The sequence below is a fragment of the Carcharhinus amblyrhynchos genome, chromosome 8 (assembly GCF_965287045.1).
Source record: "Carcharhinus amblyrhynchos chromosome 8, sCarAmb.v2.hapA, whole genome shotgun sequence".
Classification (NCBI taxonomy): domain Eukaryota; kingdom Metazoa; phylum Chordata; class Chondrichthyes; order Carcharhiniformes; family Carcharhinidae; genus Carcharhinus; species Carcharhinus amblyrhynchos.
This window is the reverse complement of record NC_137331.1, coordinates 124,450,878-124,467,367: the sequence shown is the minus strand read 5'-3', so window position 1 is coordinate 124,467,367 and position 16,490 is coordinate 124,450,878. Positions and strand designations below refer to the sequence as shown.

General features: G+C 42.7%; 1 protein-coding gene across 1 annotated transcript in view; it reads left to right on the top strand.

The window, feature by feature from the left end:
• The window catches only part of lama3 (laminin, alpha 3), a 462,187-nt gene that overhangs the window by 338,658 nt on the left and 107,039 nt on the right, over positions 1-16,490 (top strand). Inside the window, exons 51-56 of the mRNA XM_080194758.1 lie at positions 3,263-3,379; positions 3,470-3,624; positions 9,339-9,480; positions 11,046-11,148; positions 12,489-12,605; positions 13,218-13,400. Of these exons, the coding sequence (XP_080050884.1) occupies positions 3,263-3,379; positions 3,470-3,624; positions 9,339-9,480; positions 11,046-11,148; positions 12,489-12,605; positions 13,218-13,400 (817 nt within the window). The remainder of the gene's footprint in view (positions 1-3,262; positions 3,380-3,469; positions 3,625-9,338; positions 9,481-11,045; positions 11,149-12,488; positions 12,606-13,217; positions 13,401-16,490) is intronic.

The following is a 16,490-nucleotide window of genomic DNA, read 5'->3' as shown; positions in this document are numbered from 1 at the left end:
TGAGTGAAGAAGTTCCTCCTCAACTCCGTTCTAAACTGCTCCCCCCTTATCTTGAGGCTGTGCCCTCTAGTCCTGCTGTCCCTTCTGAGCAGGAAGAACCTCTCCACCTCTACCCCATCCATCCCCTTCATCATCTTATACGTCTCAATAAGATCCCCCCACATCCTTCTAAACTCCAACGAGTACAAGCCCAGTCTATTCAGCCTCTCTTCATAGCTCAACCCCCTCAACTCCGGTATCAGCCTAGTGAACCTCCTCTGCACTCCCTCCAAGGCCAAAATATCCTTGCGCAAGTGCAGCGACCAAAACTGCACACAGTACTCCAGCTGCGGCCTCACCAGTGCCCTGTACAGTTGCAGCAAGACCTCCCTACTTTTATATTCAATCCCCCTCGCTGTGAAGGCCAGCATCCCATTTGCCTTCTTGATCACCTGCTGCACCTGCAGACTGGGTTTTTGCGACTCGTGCACAAGGACCCCCAGGTCCCTCTGCACCATAGCATGCTGCAGCTTTTCGCCCTTTAAGTAGTAATCCTTCCTACTATTATTCCTGCCAAAGTGGATAACCTCACACTTGCCAACATTGTATTCCATCTGCCAGGTCCTCGCCCACTTGCTCAGCCTATCTAGATCCCTCTGCAGACCTTCCACACCCTCCGCACAATTTGCTTTTCCACTTATCTTCGTGTCATCAGCAAATTTCAACACCCTACATTCAGCTCCCTCCTCCAGATCATCTAAATAAATGGTAAATAGCTGAGGCCCCAGCACCGATCCCTGGGGCACTCCACTAGTCACCAACTGCCAATCCGGATAGCACCCATTGACACCTACTCTCTGCCTCCTATCTGACAGCCAATCCTCTATCCACGCTAACACCCTAACCCCAACTCCATGCCCCCTATGTGGCTGAGATGGGCATATGGAGTTAAGTCACAGATCGGCCATGGTCTCTTTATGGAATTTGAAGGGTTAAGTGACTCTCTCCTACTTTTCTGTTCTTAAGGACACAGCCTTTATTGTTGAAATTGTAAGAGTAAATTGTTCGTGAAAAGATTTTGTTTCATCTGAGGCAAATAATTTAAAGCAGCTTTATTCAATACGCACCAGTGACATCTCTTGGCAGAGAAATGGTACTGAGCATCAACTATATCCTTATTTCTTTTTATACAGCCTAATATAAGTACCATTGTTAAATACCAGAATTAGCTGATTTCTATGATAAACGGGATAGGCTTGGATTGTTTTATTTAGAGCAGAGAAGACTCAGGGGGACATGATTGAGGTGTATAAGACTGTGCGGGTTTGGAGATGGTAAATAGGAAGCAGCTGTTCCCCTTGGTTGATGGCTCAATCTCAAGGGGGCAGAGTTTTACGGAGAGGGGCAGGAAATTTAGATGGGACTTGAGAAAACATTTTTTCACTCAATGGGTGATGGGAATCTGGAATGCACTGCCTGGAAAGGTAGTGGAGGCCTGAAACCTTACAACCTTTAAAAAATATTTGGATGAGCACTTTAAATATCATAACATTCAAGAATATGGAACAAGTGCAGGAAGATGGGATTAGCATGCCTTTAGTAGTAGTTATTGTTGGTGCAGACTTGATGGCGGAAAGGCCTTTTGTGAACTGTGTTACTCTATCAATGCACACTGGGCTGTTTTACCATATTAGAGATGTTATATAAATGCAAGATGTTATTTCTTAATCATCCATTTTCTGCTCTTTCAAGACTTCAGCTCACCTAAAACTCACTGAATTGATATCTTAACCCTCTCTAAATCCCACTAACTTCTATTTCTTACCTTCACATCTCAACAACAACTTTATATTTAAATAATGCCTTCAGTGTAGTAAACATCCCGAGACTGTTTACAAGTGTATTGTAAAACAAAGTGTGACACTGAGCCACATAAGGAGGTATTAGGTTAGATAACTAAAAGCTTAAAGACGTAGGTTTTAAGGAGCATCTTAAAGGAGGAAAGTGAGATGGAAAGGTTTTAGGAAGGAATTCCAGAGCTTCGGGCTTGGGCAACTACGAGTTGGTCACCAGTGGTAAAATGATTAAAATTTGCGAGTAGAGAAACACAGATATCTTTACAGGTTGTAGAGCTGGAGGAGATGATGGAGATTGGCAAATGTACTTCTGTTTCAGCTGCCTTGACCCTCTGCTCTGGAATATCATCCCAAAGCCCCTCCCTCTTCCCACCTGTTCTTTCTTTAAGACCTTCTTTAAAACCTAACTCACACCCACCCCACAGGCTATTATTATTCCTTCAATTTTTTTTTACATTGCCTCTGTGAAATATCTTACATTAAAGGCACCACATGTAGACATGTGTTTGTTGATAATGGTTTTATATGTCCAAAGTTATTGGCTGTAAAGCAAATGTTCCTAACTATTTTGAAGCCTTTGTGATGATGAATGAATTGGTTAGAATTTTTTAATGGATTTTCTTTCATGGAATGTGGATGTCACTGGCAAGGTCAGCATTTGATGCTGATGGTATGATTTAAATTGAAAATAATCTTAATTAACCTATTTTTTATTTACAAATGCAGTAACACTGATTTGGCTGGAAGTGTTCTAGTAAATATGCATCCTTGTAGTGTAAAATTTTAGTTCTTATTCATTTAAGGAATGTGGGTGTTGATGGCTAAGCCAGCGTTTCTAGTAACCTCATTGCAGTATTAATGTAAGCCTACTTGTGACACGAATAGATAAACTGAAGCTTAATTGCCCAGGAGAAGGCACTGCTGAGTTCTTGAACTGCCGTAGTTCATACCACAACAATTGCATTTATAAAGTGTCTTTAACATAATAATCAAGGTACATCAGAGGAACATTAGAAAACAAAATTCAACACCAAAGCACAAGATATTAGGATAGACAACAAAAGGCTTGGTCAAAGAAGTAGGCTTTAAGGAGTGTCTTAAAGGAAGTGAGAGAGGTAGGAGTTTAAAGATGGAACTCCAGAATTAAGGGTCCAAAAAAGCTGTTAGCACAGACGCCAATGCTGTGAGGCAAAATGCAGACATCTCTGAGAGCTATGGAGCTGGAGGATGGTTCCAAGAATATTGTCCACAGCAAAGAAAGGAAAGGGAATAAATCAACCATAACTCCACATGGAACATTTAATAGTGGCCAAAGAACATTCCTGGAAACATTACAAAGTATGTTGTTTTATCATGTGAATTAGGAATATTTAATATGAAGATATGTAACATGATACACAAAGTCAAGATCCAATTTCTTCTCACAGAAGAAACATGATGAATTAACTGATAAACAGACAGAAATCTCAAGTTTGCTTCAAATGGTTGATGACATCTTTACTGATCTGAAAAACATGCTTCAAGAATTGGATGCGAGTCAGGAGGTGAGGCAAAGCATTTATCACCAACAGTTGACATGAGACCAAATAAAACTTCACATTCGTACTCATATGTATCCTTTTTGTATCAACCAGGAATATGAAAAACACGGAGCTCAGTTGGATGGAGCTGTGTCATCACTTGAAGACAAAGTTAAAAAGCTTGCAAATGTAAACAGCAAGGAGCCGATCGTGGTTCGTGCTGAGAAACACGCCGAAAACCTGGATCAATTGTCAAAGCAACTCCAGAGGTGAGAGGGATGTGTGGATAGTACAGGAATCTGCAGTTGAGATAGAGGATCAGCCATAATCGACTTAATAGAGATTTGTAAGATGATGAGGGAGATAGATAGAGTGGACATGCAGACACTTTTTCCTCGGACTGTTACTAGGGGGCATAACTATAAGGTTCATGGTGGGAGATATAGGAGGGATGTCCAAGGTAGATGCTTTACTCAGAGAGTGGTGGGGGTGTGGAATGCACTGCCTGCTATGATAGTGGAGTCGGACACTTTAGGAACGTTCAAGCGGTTATTGGATAGGCACATGGAGCACACCAGAATGATAGGGAGTGGGATAACTTGTTCTTGGGTTTGGACGTAGCTCAGCACAACATTGAGAGCCGAAGGGCCTGTACTGTTCTATGTTTCTATAATGTTATTGAATAGGAAAATAAGTTTTAGAGGCCGAACAGCCTTCTTCTGCTGGTATTTCTTATGTTCCTACTTAAGAAAAAACCTGTAACAAAAACAGATTGGCACAACAGGTTAATGAGTTGGCTTTGCTTCCTGCTGCATGTTGGAGATGAGAGACTAGGCGGCCTCACATGTTACCATTCTCAATCATGCTTCTCCTCCCAACATAAGACGATGCATGGTATGGAATGATAATATAGAGAAAGTAACACAGAGCTCATATTTTTCTAGCTGCTTCCCAAGGGCAAAGCTCAAGAAAAGGGAGACTGGCAATGTGTGATGCTGGTTGCCAGCCATGGCTCAGTGCTTCACATTCTCACCTTAGGTTATGGGTCCAAGTCCCACCCTAGAGACTTGAGCACAAAATCTAAGCTGACACTCTGGTGCAGCTCTGAAGGAATAAATGCACTACTGGAGGTGCTACCTTCTGGGTGAGGTATTAATCTAAAGCCGTGCCTTTCCTCTCAAGTGGATATGAAAGATCCCATGACTCTATTTGAGTATGGGGGAGTTTTCCTTGATTCCTGGCCAACATTTATTTCTCAATCAACATCACATAAGCAGATATTCTGTCCAGTATCTCATGGTTGTCTGTGGGAGCTTGCTGTGCATAAATCATTTGCTGCATTTCTGACAATATACTGACTACACCTCAAAAACTGTTTTGTTAGCTACAAAGTGCTTTGGAATATCCTGAGGTCATGAAAGGTACAATGTAAATGTCTCTCTTATATTCTTGTTCTGTTATTTGATGCAGAATGCATATGCACAGTATACTAATGCTCATTAAATGAAGAGTGGGCTCCCTTAGCTTATTTTCTTGTGCCCAGACATTGAGATGCAGGAAGATTAGGAGGTCTTGGCAGAGCCCTGACAACAAAACCAAAGGGCTCCTCACTTCTTCAATGTCACAAAAATGATTTTCAGGCTTTTTACAACAGCAGCCTCATGACCAGTGGACAGGCCCAGTGGAATTGCTGAATCTGATTGGACATACGCCTGGAGATAGCACACACAACCTTTTCACATTCCCTTCCTGTTGCCAGTCCTCGCAACACATCATCTTCCCTTAGCCAATCAGAAAGCCAACAGATTGCCTTACATCTGAGTAGATGCATCTCGACTGTTAGTCAAACAGCCTTTTTCACTCCATTTCCTTTAATATTATAATCAAATAATATATTGTTCAAAATTAATGAAAACATCATTTCAATGCCTCAATATCCCATCTCCAGGATTCATAGTCATTGGGGTTTACAGCATGGAAACAGGCCCTTTGGCCCAACAGTCCATGCTGCCCAGTTTTTACCACTAAGCTATTCTCAATTGCCTGCATTTGCCTCCATTTTACCCATCTAACTGTCTAAATGCTTTTTAAAAGACAAAATTGTACCCACCTCTACTACTGCCTCTGGCAGCAGATTCCTAGAAGCAGTGTCCAAGAGGTTAATTTATAATTGTTGGGGACCCCAGGGCAATCCTGGAGGGTTGACAACATTAAGACTCCTCCCTCCCCTGCCAACATCTCCCCTCATTTCGACATTATCTTGAATTTTAACCAATTCTCATGGTACTTAGTTTAACTTGGAGTTTTTAATGCATCATTTCATCAAAAAAACTTTTTTGAAAACTAGATAATCTCTAAAGTAGCTCTCAACTTTTAGGATAGAGGGGGTTTCAGGGGGCCCATGCCACGGAAACGTGGTTGCAGGGTGACAGGGACTGGGAGCTGAATGTCCAGGGGTATCAAGTGTTTAGGAAGGATAGACAGGAGGAAAAAGGGGGTGGGGTAGCTCTGTTAATTAAGGATAATATCAGGGCGGTAGTAAGGGAAGATATAGGCTCCAAAGAGCAAAACGTGGAATCGTTGTGGGTGAAGATAAGGAATAGTAAGAGGAGGAAGACGCTGGTGGGTGTGGTCTATAGGCCCACAAATAATAACTTTGAGGTGGGGCGGGCTATAAACAAGCAAATAAATGATGCGTGCAGAAATGGAACGGCGATAATTACGGGGGATTTCAATCTGCATATTGATTGGTTGACCCAAGTCGGACGCGGTGGGCTTGAGGAAGAGTTCTTGGAATGCTGTCGGGATGGCTTTCTTGAACAGTGTGTGACGGAACCTACGAGGGAGCGAGCTATCTTAGATCTGGTGTTGTGTACGAGGCAGGTAGAATTAGGGATCTTATTGTGAGGGATCCTCTTGGGACGAACGATCATTGTATGGTTGAGTTTTTGATGCAGATGGAGGATGAGAAAGTAGGGTCCGAACCTGTGTCCTCTGTTTGAACAGAGGGGAGTACGAGAGGATCAGAGAGGAATTGGCAAATGTAGATTGGGGGCACAGATTGGTTGGTAGGACAGCTGAGGAACAGTGGAGGATCTTTAAGGAGATCTTTTTCGGTACTCAGCAGAAATATATTCCGATGGTAAAGAAGGAATGTAGGAGAAGGGATAACCAGCCGTGGTTATCGAAGGAAATAAAGGAGAGTATTAAATTAAAAGCTGATGCGTTCAGAGTGGCTAAAAGTATGGGCGAGTAGAAGATTGGGAAAGATTTAAAAATCAACAAAGAATGACTAAGAAGCTGATAAAGAAAGGAAAGATAGACTATGAAGCTAAACTAGCACTAAATATAAAAAAGGACAGTAAGAGTTTTTACAAATATATAAAGAAGAGGAGGCTGGCTAGAATGAATGTTGGACCCTTAGAGGATGAGAGGGGGGATTTAGCAATGGGAGATGAGGAAATGGCTGAGGCCTTAAATAAGTTTTTTGCCTCGGTCTTCACGGAGGAGGACACGAATAGTTTGCCGGATATTAAAGATAGAAGGATGGTAGGAGTTGAGGGCCTGAATGCGATTACTGTCACTAGAGAGGTAGTGCTTGATAGACTAATGGGACTGAAGGTGGACAAGTCCCCAGGACCGGATGGAATGTATCCCAGGGATCTGAAGGAAATGGCAGAGGTGATACTGGATGCCTTAGAAATTATTATATCAAAATTCAATGGATTCCGGGGAAGTGCCGCAAGATTGGAAAATGGCTAATGTTACACAGCTGTTTAAAAAAGGTAGCAGACAAAAGGCAGGGAATTATAGGCCGGTTAGTTTAATGTCTGTAGTTGGAAAAATGCTATAATCTGTCATCAAAGAAGAAATTGCGAGGCACCTAGAAAAGAATGGTTTGATAGAGCAGACACAGCACAGATTCGTTTAGGGGAAGTCATGTTTGACGAATTTATTGGATTTCTATGAGGATGTGACTAGTGCGATAGACAGAGGGGAACCGGTGGATGTGGTGTTTTTAGATTTTCAAAAGGCGTTTGATAAGGTGCCTCATAAAAGGTTGCTACAGAAGGTTAGGGTGCACGGAGTTGGGGGTAAGGTATTAGCGTGGATAGAGGATTGGTTGTCTAATAGGAAGCAGAGAGTTGATATCAATGGGTGCTATTCTGATTGGCGGTTGGTGACTAGTAGAGTGCGCAGGGATCGGTGCTGGGGCTTCAGCTATTTACCATTTATATAGATGATCTGGAGGAGGGGGCTGCGTGTAGGGTGACGAAATTTGCTGATGACACGAAGATGAGTGGAAAAGCAAATTACGTGGAGGGTGTGAAAAGTCTGCAGAGAGATCTAGATAGGCTGAGCGAGTGGGCGAGGGCCTGGCAGATGGAGTACAGTGTTAGCAAGTGTGAGGTTATCCACTTTGGCAGAAATAATAGTAGGAGGGATTATTATTTATAGGGCGAAAAGCTGCAGCATGCTACGGTGCAGAGGGACCTGGGGGTCCTTGTGCACGAGTCGCAAAAACCCAGTCTGCAGGTGCAGCAGGTGATCAAGAAGACGAATGGGATGCTGGGCTTTATAGCGAGGGGGATAGAATATAAAAGTAGGGAGGTCTTGCTGCAACTGTACAAGGTATTGGTGAGGCCGTAGCTGGAGTACTGTGTGCAGTTTTGGTCGCCGCACTTGCGCAAGGATATTTTGGCCTTGGAGGGAGTGCAGAGGTGGTTCACTAGGTTGATACCGGAGATGAGGGGGTTGGACTATGAAGAGAGACTAAATATACTGGGTCTGTACTCATTGGAGTTTCGAAGGTTGAGGGGGGATGTTACAGAGACGTATAAGATAATGAAAGGGATGGATAGGGTAGAGGTAGAGAGATTCTTCCCTCTTAGAAAGGATAACAGGACTAGAGGTCACAGGGGGGCAGTTTAGATCACAGTTGAGGAGGAACTTCTTCACTCAAAGGGTGGTGAATCTCTGGAATTCTCTGCCTGTTGAAGTGGTGGAGGCTACCTCGCTGAATATATTTAAGTCACAGGTAGATAGGTTTTTGACAGACAAGGGAATTAAGGGTTATGGGGAGAGGGCGGGCAAGTGGAATGGATCCACTTCAGATCAGCCATGATCTTATTGAATGGCGGGGCAGGCTCGAAGGGCTAGATGGCCTACTCCTGCTCCTATTTCTTATGTTCTTATGTTCTTATTTGAAGAATTGAATGGGAACTCATCCCCCTGACTCTGACAGCCAACTGCTATTTTACACTCTAATGAGCATTGATTGGCATACAGCAAGACTTTTGCCCCAGACTCAGGAGGAAAGCCAACAGATTGGTCAGTAGCACTCCCCTTATTTCAACAATTATTGCCAGGAGATTTGAGTGGCCAGACGAGGTACAGCATGGACTATGTCCTAGAAACTGGAGAAAAAAATGAGTGTCAGGGGTCCCTGACACTACGAGGTAAAGGTGGGGAGAACACAGAGGGAATCCTGCCCATGCAATTTCATGACCCCACCCTCTCACCTCAGAACCCGCCTACGGTGTGGCATGGGAGCATAAAATTCTGCCCAACGTGAACTACAAATAAAAACATTGTGTAACTTATTAATTTTTAAATGTACTAGTTGCTGTTCAAGAGTTTTGAGGCATTATTGTTGTAAATACATTGATGTACAACCTCAGGCTAAAGGGATGATCCTTTAAAATAGAGATGAGGAGGAATTTCTTCAGCCAGAGTGGTGAATCTGTGGAACTCTTTGCTGCAGGAGGCTGTGGAGGCCGGGTCATTGAGTGTCTTTAAGACAGAGATAGATAGGTTCTCGATTAATAAAGGGATTCCATGGGGAAAAGGGATGAGAAAAATTGAATGGCATAGTAGGCTCAATGGACTGAATGGCCTTATTCTGCTCCTATGTCTTATAGTCTTATGGTATAATTTTTACTTTTACTTTGACTTTGATTTTAAACTATCTACATTGTTACAGAACAATTGGACAAATGAACCAAGATGCCTTGATCCAGCGTGTTCTCAATGCTTCCGATGCCTACGAAAACATCATCAATGCAGTGAATGCAGCAGAGGCAGCAGCCAATAAGGCAGCAGATGCAGCAGCTGATGCTTTGCAGGTAATGAATTATCACTCCAATGGAGAAAGTGCAGCTGGCTAAATGCTAGTTGTGGGTGTATCAAAACATGCAATAAATTGTATAAAGATATAGTCTGGCCTCTGCTGCAGAACTGCTCCAGTGTCAAGCCTTTGGAGAAATTGGAGAGCTGGAAGAACACATACACAAAGTTGTAGCACTGGAGGGGGTGCAGAGAACTGAGGAGTGAGGTGATGGGGGAGTTTGAGAATTTAAAAATCGTACCTCAAGTTGCTTCACCAAAATTCTCCATTCATTCAGTTTATTATTCAATCAATCAGCCATTTCCCAGGAAAAGTTATATTTGGTTAATGGTGTAAAATATTGCAACTTGTTGACTCGAGGATAAGAGTGTTTTGGGAGTTTACGCTGGCATGAAAATAACAATCCTCCTAGCTGAAGGCCAGGCATTAGCCATTGCAAGGGTAGCTTCTGGAGTCTACTGACACAGATAGTGGTCACAGTACGAAGATGGCTGCCCATTTTTGGCCTTCTCTCAAATCCATTTTGCTCTATCCTCTATATGTCATTCATTTCATCAACATTATCAGTGCAGAAACGGTGAAGGCTGCCCTTTAATTAGCCATTCTGCTTCCTCAAATGCCCATCATCATTGGACAGTGATCCCAGTCGTGGGTTCTTAATTGGAATCCTTCCAGAAGATTAGCTGGCAGACGTCCTACTGTAGCAATTGGGTTTGAAATGGTCATGACATCCAGAAAAGCACTAAAGTAGCAAAGTTCAGCTCACTAGGATTAATGAATAAAGAATTAGTCAAAGTTTGAAGGAATTCTTAAAGGAGAAGAGGGAGCTAGAGGGATTGAGGTCATAACGGGAGAAATTTCAAAGCTTAAGGTAGGCAGCTGAGTCATTAGTGGTGGAATAGTGGAAACTGGGGATGAGTAAGAAACCACATCCAGAAGGCTGTGTGGCTAGAGAAGATTACACAGATAGGGAGGGTTAAGATCATGGTAGGATTGGAAAACAAGGCTGAGATTTTTAAAGCAGGGCATTGCTGGAGTGGGAGCCAGTGATGGTCAATGAGCACAAGTTTAAGTTTATTTACTGGTGTCACAAATAAGGCTTACATTAACACTGCAATGAACTTACTATGAAAATCCCCTGGTTGCCACACTCTGGCGCATATTTGGGTAGAGAATTTAGCACGGCCAATGCACCTAGCCGGCATGTCTTTCAGACTGTGGGAGGAAACCAGAGCACCCGGAGGAAACCCATGCAGACATGGGGAGAATGTGCAGACTCCATACAAGCAGTGACCCAAGCCAAGAATCGAGTCTGGGTCCCTGGCACTATGAAGTAGCAGTGCTAACCACCATGCTGCCCCATGAGTGTCAAAGGTGAACAAGTCTTGGTGAAGTTTAGGGTATGAGCAACAGAATTATGAATGAGTTCAGGATTCTGGAAGATGGAAGAGCAGCCAGGAAAGCTTTAAAGTGGTTGAATCTGGAGGCGACAAAAGACATCATGGATGGGGGTTTCATTGGCAGATGCAGATTTACTAGCTGCTTTTTATTTTGTTTTTTTAGGCAGTAGTGAAGGACGATTTGCCAGGAAAAGCATCTGATTTAAACAGCAAAAGTGGTCAAGTTCTTCTCATGACAAAGGAAGCTGACAGACAATTAAATAACGGTAGAGTATTTCACTTGAATTTAATACAAGTCCTGGGCATCCCAGTGATGATCTGACATTAAACTAGCAATCACAAAATATCAAACAATTAAAACAATGTAATGAAAAATGTACAAAAAAACCTGTTGGAATTCTGAAATAAAATAACTAGATATATAATATCCATAAAATAATATATAGAATGTATAATATATAAAATAACTGAAAGGAATGTTTTTTTCAGGCATTGTCAACACTACACCAATTGCAGCACAAGTTAATCTGTCAGAGATTGACACATTATATATGCAGGGTGCAATTTACTGGCCTCCACAGGGAGAGTTTGGTGGTGGTGGGATTGCCACTTGCGAAATCTGAAAGGTAGACTCTGCTGTGTTTTCTTTCAGGTTCCTGCTATGGGTAGGGCAGAGAGCGGTTTGGTTGTAGTGGTGGCTGCCGGGGGTGGGGGGGGTGGTGGTTGTAGGGGGTGGTGTGGTGGGGAGGAAGGCAGCATCCCTCAATGAAATGCACTTAGTTCTTGATTCAGGAATGAGCATCGGGAAGAGGAGACCCTACTAAAAGCTACTTCCCCTGGCCTTGCTGCTGAGCTCTATCTCCCATGACCATCACTTCATGTCCTCATCCTGTTCTCACTCACCTGTGGCCTGGGATCCCTCCCTGATCCTGGGGTTCTGGTGGGTACATTGTCAGCAGCTGCCACTGCTTCTGATGGTGCTGCCTGGAATGGACAATTGGGTTGTGATTGACTGACAGCAAGTGGCAAGAAGTTGGTGGGGATTTCCATCCCTTGGATCCTTGATCCCAGGGAAAGTCTGCCATTGAAATGCCTGATTAACAATTAGACCCTAAAATTTTTAGTTTATCTATTAGTGTCACAAGTAAGGCTTACATTAACACTGCAATGAAGTTACTGTGAAAATCCCCTAGTCACCACATTCTGGCACCTGTTCGGGTACACTGAGGGACAATTTAGCATGGCCAATGCACCTAACCAGCATGTCTTTCAGACTGTGGGAGGAGACTGGAGCACCTGGAGGAAACCCATGCAGACAATGGGGACTACGTGCAAACTCCACACAGTCACCCGAGGCTAGAATTGAACCCGGGTCCCTGGAGTTATGAGGAAGCACTGCTAACCACTGTGCCACCCCTAAAGGAAGCAAGGTGGGGTCCTTGATGGTTCTCCAGTCGGCAGGCAAGACCTAGATGAAAAACAATCCACCAGACAATATTTTTGCCACCTGCATGTTAACAATGTTCCCATGATGAGTAATTTTTGAAACTTATTCAGCCTACAGCCATACTTATATGTGTCCAAAAACAACTCTGCAATTTTTCAGATGTTTTGCCAAAACTCAATGATACAGAAAAGCACCTCATTGATGCAACACGGAAGAAAAATCAATTGCAGCAGGATCTCCCTTCACTTCAGAACAGAGTGAACCAAATAAATCAAGGTATGGATTCACATGTCGTATGTTAGCTGGTTCATCAAATAGGAACAGGAGGAGGCCATTCAACCCCTCAAGCCAGTTCTACCATTCAATTTGAGCAAGGCAGATCTGTATCTTAGCTCCATTTGCCTGCCTTGGTTCTGTGACCTCATTGCCCTTATGCAATAAAAATTCACCAGTTGCAGAATTTTTCAGTTTAATCTGATCTGCAGCCTCAACAGGCTTTTGGAGGAGCGAGTTGCGGATTTCTGTCATCCTCTGTGTGAAGAGCTGCTTTCTGATGGATTCCCTGAAAAGACCATCTCTAATTTTAATGTTATTTCTCCCTTGTTCTGCACTCTTAAATGCAGAGGAAATAGTTTCTCAATATTTCCCTGTCAAATTCTGTAATCATTTTAAACACTTCAATGTGGAATTTGAAACAAAGACAGGTCAGCCATGATTTTATTAAATGGTGGAGCAGGTTTGAGGAGCCAAAAGGCCTACACGTACTCTTAATTTGAATGTTCCTGTGTTGGTATTAGATTATGCTTTATCTTCAACATTTGAAGGAAATCTTGACATTATATCCTGTCGTTACTTAAATTAATATTTTCAATACCTTCTTTCTTTCAGATGATGTTCGTAAGAGTTTAAATCAAGCAAAAGATGCAGCTCGTGAAGCAACTGAGATTGCTGCAAGAGTGATGAGTAAATTGCAACCAATCAAAAATGATGTAGAAAGCATCAGTAAGGCATCAGAAAATATTGCAAACACTACTACTCTTAACATAGCGCTGAGAGAAGCAGAGAATTCAGGTCAGTATGAGTTATGTAAAGTCCTTACCCCGCTCCACTTGACAGTGATAAAAGTGAAATGACTTGATGTTTTATCCAATCCAGGCCTGTATGTGACTCCAAGCCCAAACCAATGCAGTAAACTCTCTAAAGTGACCCAAAAAGGCAAACGATTTTTAAAACTACTACATGGACTGCAGCTGTTCAAGAAAAGGGTTAGGGATGTCCAATAAATGTCAATCGAGTCAGCAAATATCTATTCATTCTAACATAGGCTGCATTAGTATATTTTGTCTTTCTTGGCGTGCAGAGCAAGTTTCTAGTATGGTACGAAGGATAATGTGGAGGTACCAGAGAAGCTGGGATTGTTCTTCTTAGAACAACTGAACAGATACTTTATAGAGCCATTCAAAATTAATAAAAATTCTGGTAAGAGTAAATAAAATTATATTTATAGAGGTACACAGCACAGGAAAAGGCCCTTCAGCCCATTGCCTCTGTGCTGGTCAAAGACAAGCCATCTAATTATTCTAATCCCATTTTTTAGTACTTGGTCCATAGCCTTGTATGCCTTGGCATTGCAAGTGCACATCTAAGAACAAAGAACAAAGAAAATTACAGCGCAGAAACAGGCCCTTCAGCCCTCCAAGCCTATACTGACCATGCTGCCCGATTGAACTAAAACCCCTACCTTTCTGGGGACCATATCCCTCTATTCACATCCTATTCATGTATTTGTCAAGATACCCCTTAAAAGTCACTACCGTATCCAGTTCCATTACCTCCCCCGACAACAAGTTCCAGGCACCCACTACTCTCTGTATAAAAAATCTGCTTCATACATCTCCTTTAAACCTTGCCCCTCGCACCTTAAACCTGTGCCCCCTAGTAATTGACTCTTCTACCCTGAGAAAATGATTCTGACTATCCACTCTGTCCATGCCTCTCATAATCTTGTAGACTTCTGTCAGGTCTCCCCTGAACATCCATTGTTCTAGTGAGAACAAACCAAGTTTCTCCAACCTTTCCTCATAGCTAATGCCCTTTATACCAAGCAAGACTTGGTAAATCTTTTCTGTATCCTCTCCAAAGCCTCCACATCCTTCTGGTAGTGTGGCAACCAGAATTAAACACTATATCCCAAGTGCAGCCTAACTAAGTTTCTATAAAGCTGCAACATAACTTGCCAGTTTTTAAACTCAGTGCCCCGGCCGATGAAGGCAAGCATGTTGTATGTCTTCTTGATTACCTTCTCCACCTGCATTGCCACTTTCAGTGACCTGTGTACCTGTACACCCAGATCCCTTTACCTATCAATATGCTTAAGGGTTCTGCCATCTACTGTATATTTCCTATCTGTATTAGACCTTCCAAAATGCATTACCTCACATTTGTCCAGATTAAACTCCATCTGCCATCTCTCCACCCAAGTCTCCAACTGATCTATATCCTGCTGTATCTTCTGATGGTCCTCATCGCTGTCCGCAAATCCACCAATCTTTGTGTCATCTCCAAACTTACTAATCAAACCAGTTACATTTTCCTCCAAATAACTTATTACAAACAGCAAAGGTCCCAGCACTGATCCCTGAGGAACACTACTTGTCACAGCCCTCCATTCAGAAACACACCCTTCCACACTCTTCTTTGACCGAGCCAGTTTTATATCCACCTTGTCAGCTCACCTCTGATCCCATGCAACTTCACTTTCTGCACCAGTCTGCCATGAGGGACCTTGTCAAAGGCCCTACCAAAGTCCACGTAGACAACATTTACTACCCTACCCTCACCAATCATCTTCGTTACTGCCTCGAAAAACTCAATCAAGTTTGTGAGACACGCTTTCCTCTTCACAAAACCTTCATCTAAATACTTCTTAAAATATTATGAGGGTCTTTGCATTCACTATCCTTTCAGGCAGAGATTTCCAGACTCCCACTATCCTTTGGGTGAAAACGTTTTTCCTCACATCCCCTCTAAATCATCCGATCCTTACATTAAATCCATGCCCCCTGGTCATTGATCTCTTCACCAGGGGGAAAGTTTCTTTCTCTCTACTCTACCTATGCCCCTCATAATTCTATACATCTCAATCATGTGCCCCTTCAGTCCCTCTGCTCCAAGGATAACAACCTCAGTCTATCCAATCTCTCTTCATAACTAAAACTCTCCGGCCAGGCAACATCCTGGTGAATCTCTTCGGCACTCTTTCCAGTGCTTTCACATCCCTGCTACAATGTGGATTCCGGAACACACACTATACTCTAGCCATGCCCTAACCAACATTTATATAGTTCCATATAACCTTCCTGCTCTTAAAGTCTATGCCTCAGCTAAAAATACCATATGCCTAACCACCTTATCCCCCTGTCCTTCTACCTGAAGGGATCAATGTACATTCACCGTGTTCATCACGTATTCCCTTGCCTTGTTTGTCCTGCCCAAGTGCATCACCTCACACTTATCCGGATTGAATTCCATTTGCCACTGATCAGCCCATCAGATCAGCCTGTCTATATCCTCCTGTAATCTAAGACTAGCCTCTTCACTATTTACCACCCCACCAATTTTTGTATCATCTGTTATCTTATTGATCAACCCTCCCAAATTCAATCTATATCATTTCTATAAATCATAAACAGTAAGGGCCCAATACTGATCCCACTGGACACAGCCTTCCAGTCAGAAAAACACTCCCTGACTGCCATTCTCTGTTTCCTGCCACTCAGCTAATTCTGGATCCAATTTGACAAATTTCCTTCGACCCCATGGGCTCTTAAACCTTGTTGCCAGTCTCCCATGTGGGACTTTAACAAAAGCCTTACTGTAGTCCAAGTCGACTACATCAAGAAAGAAAGCACTTACATTTACAGAAAGATCAATTAACAAAGGACTTAGATAAGAACTTTTCCAACATTAAACATAGTCATGGTTGATCATTTGTCTCAACTCAATGTTCTTGCCTCCTCAACATAACCCTTGATTCCAAGAGATCAAAATCTAATGATCTCAGTCTGAAGACTAAATATATTCAAAGATTCAGCATCCACAGCCCTCCTGGGTAGAGAATTCCAATGATTTACATTTCTCCTCATCTCAATCCTGAAGGAT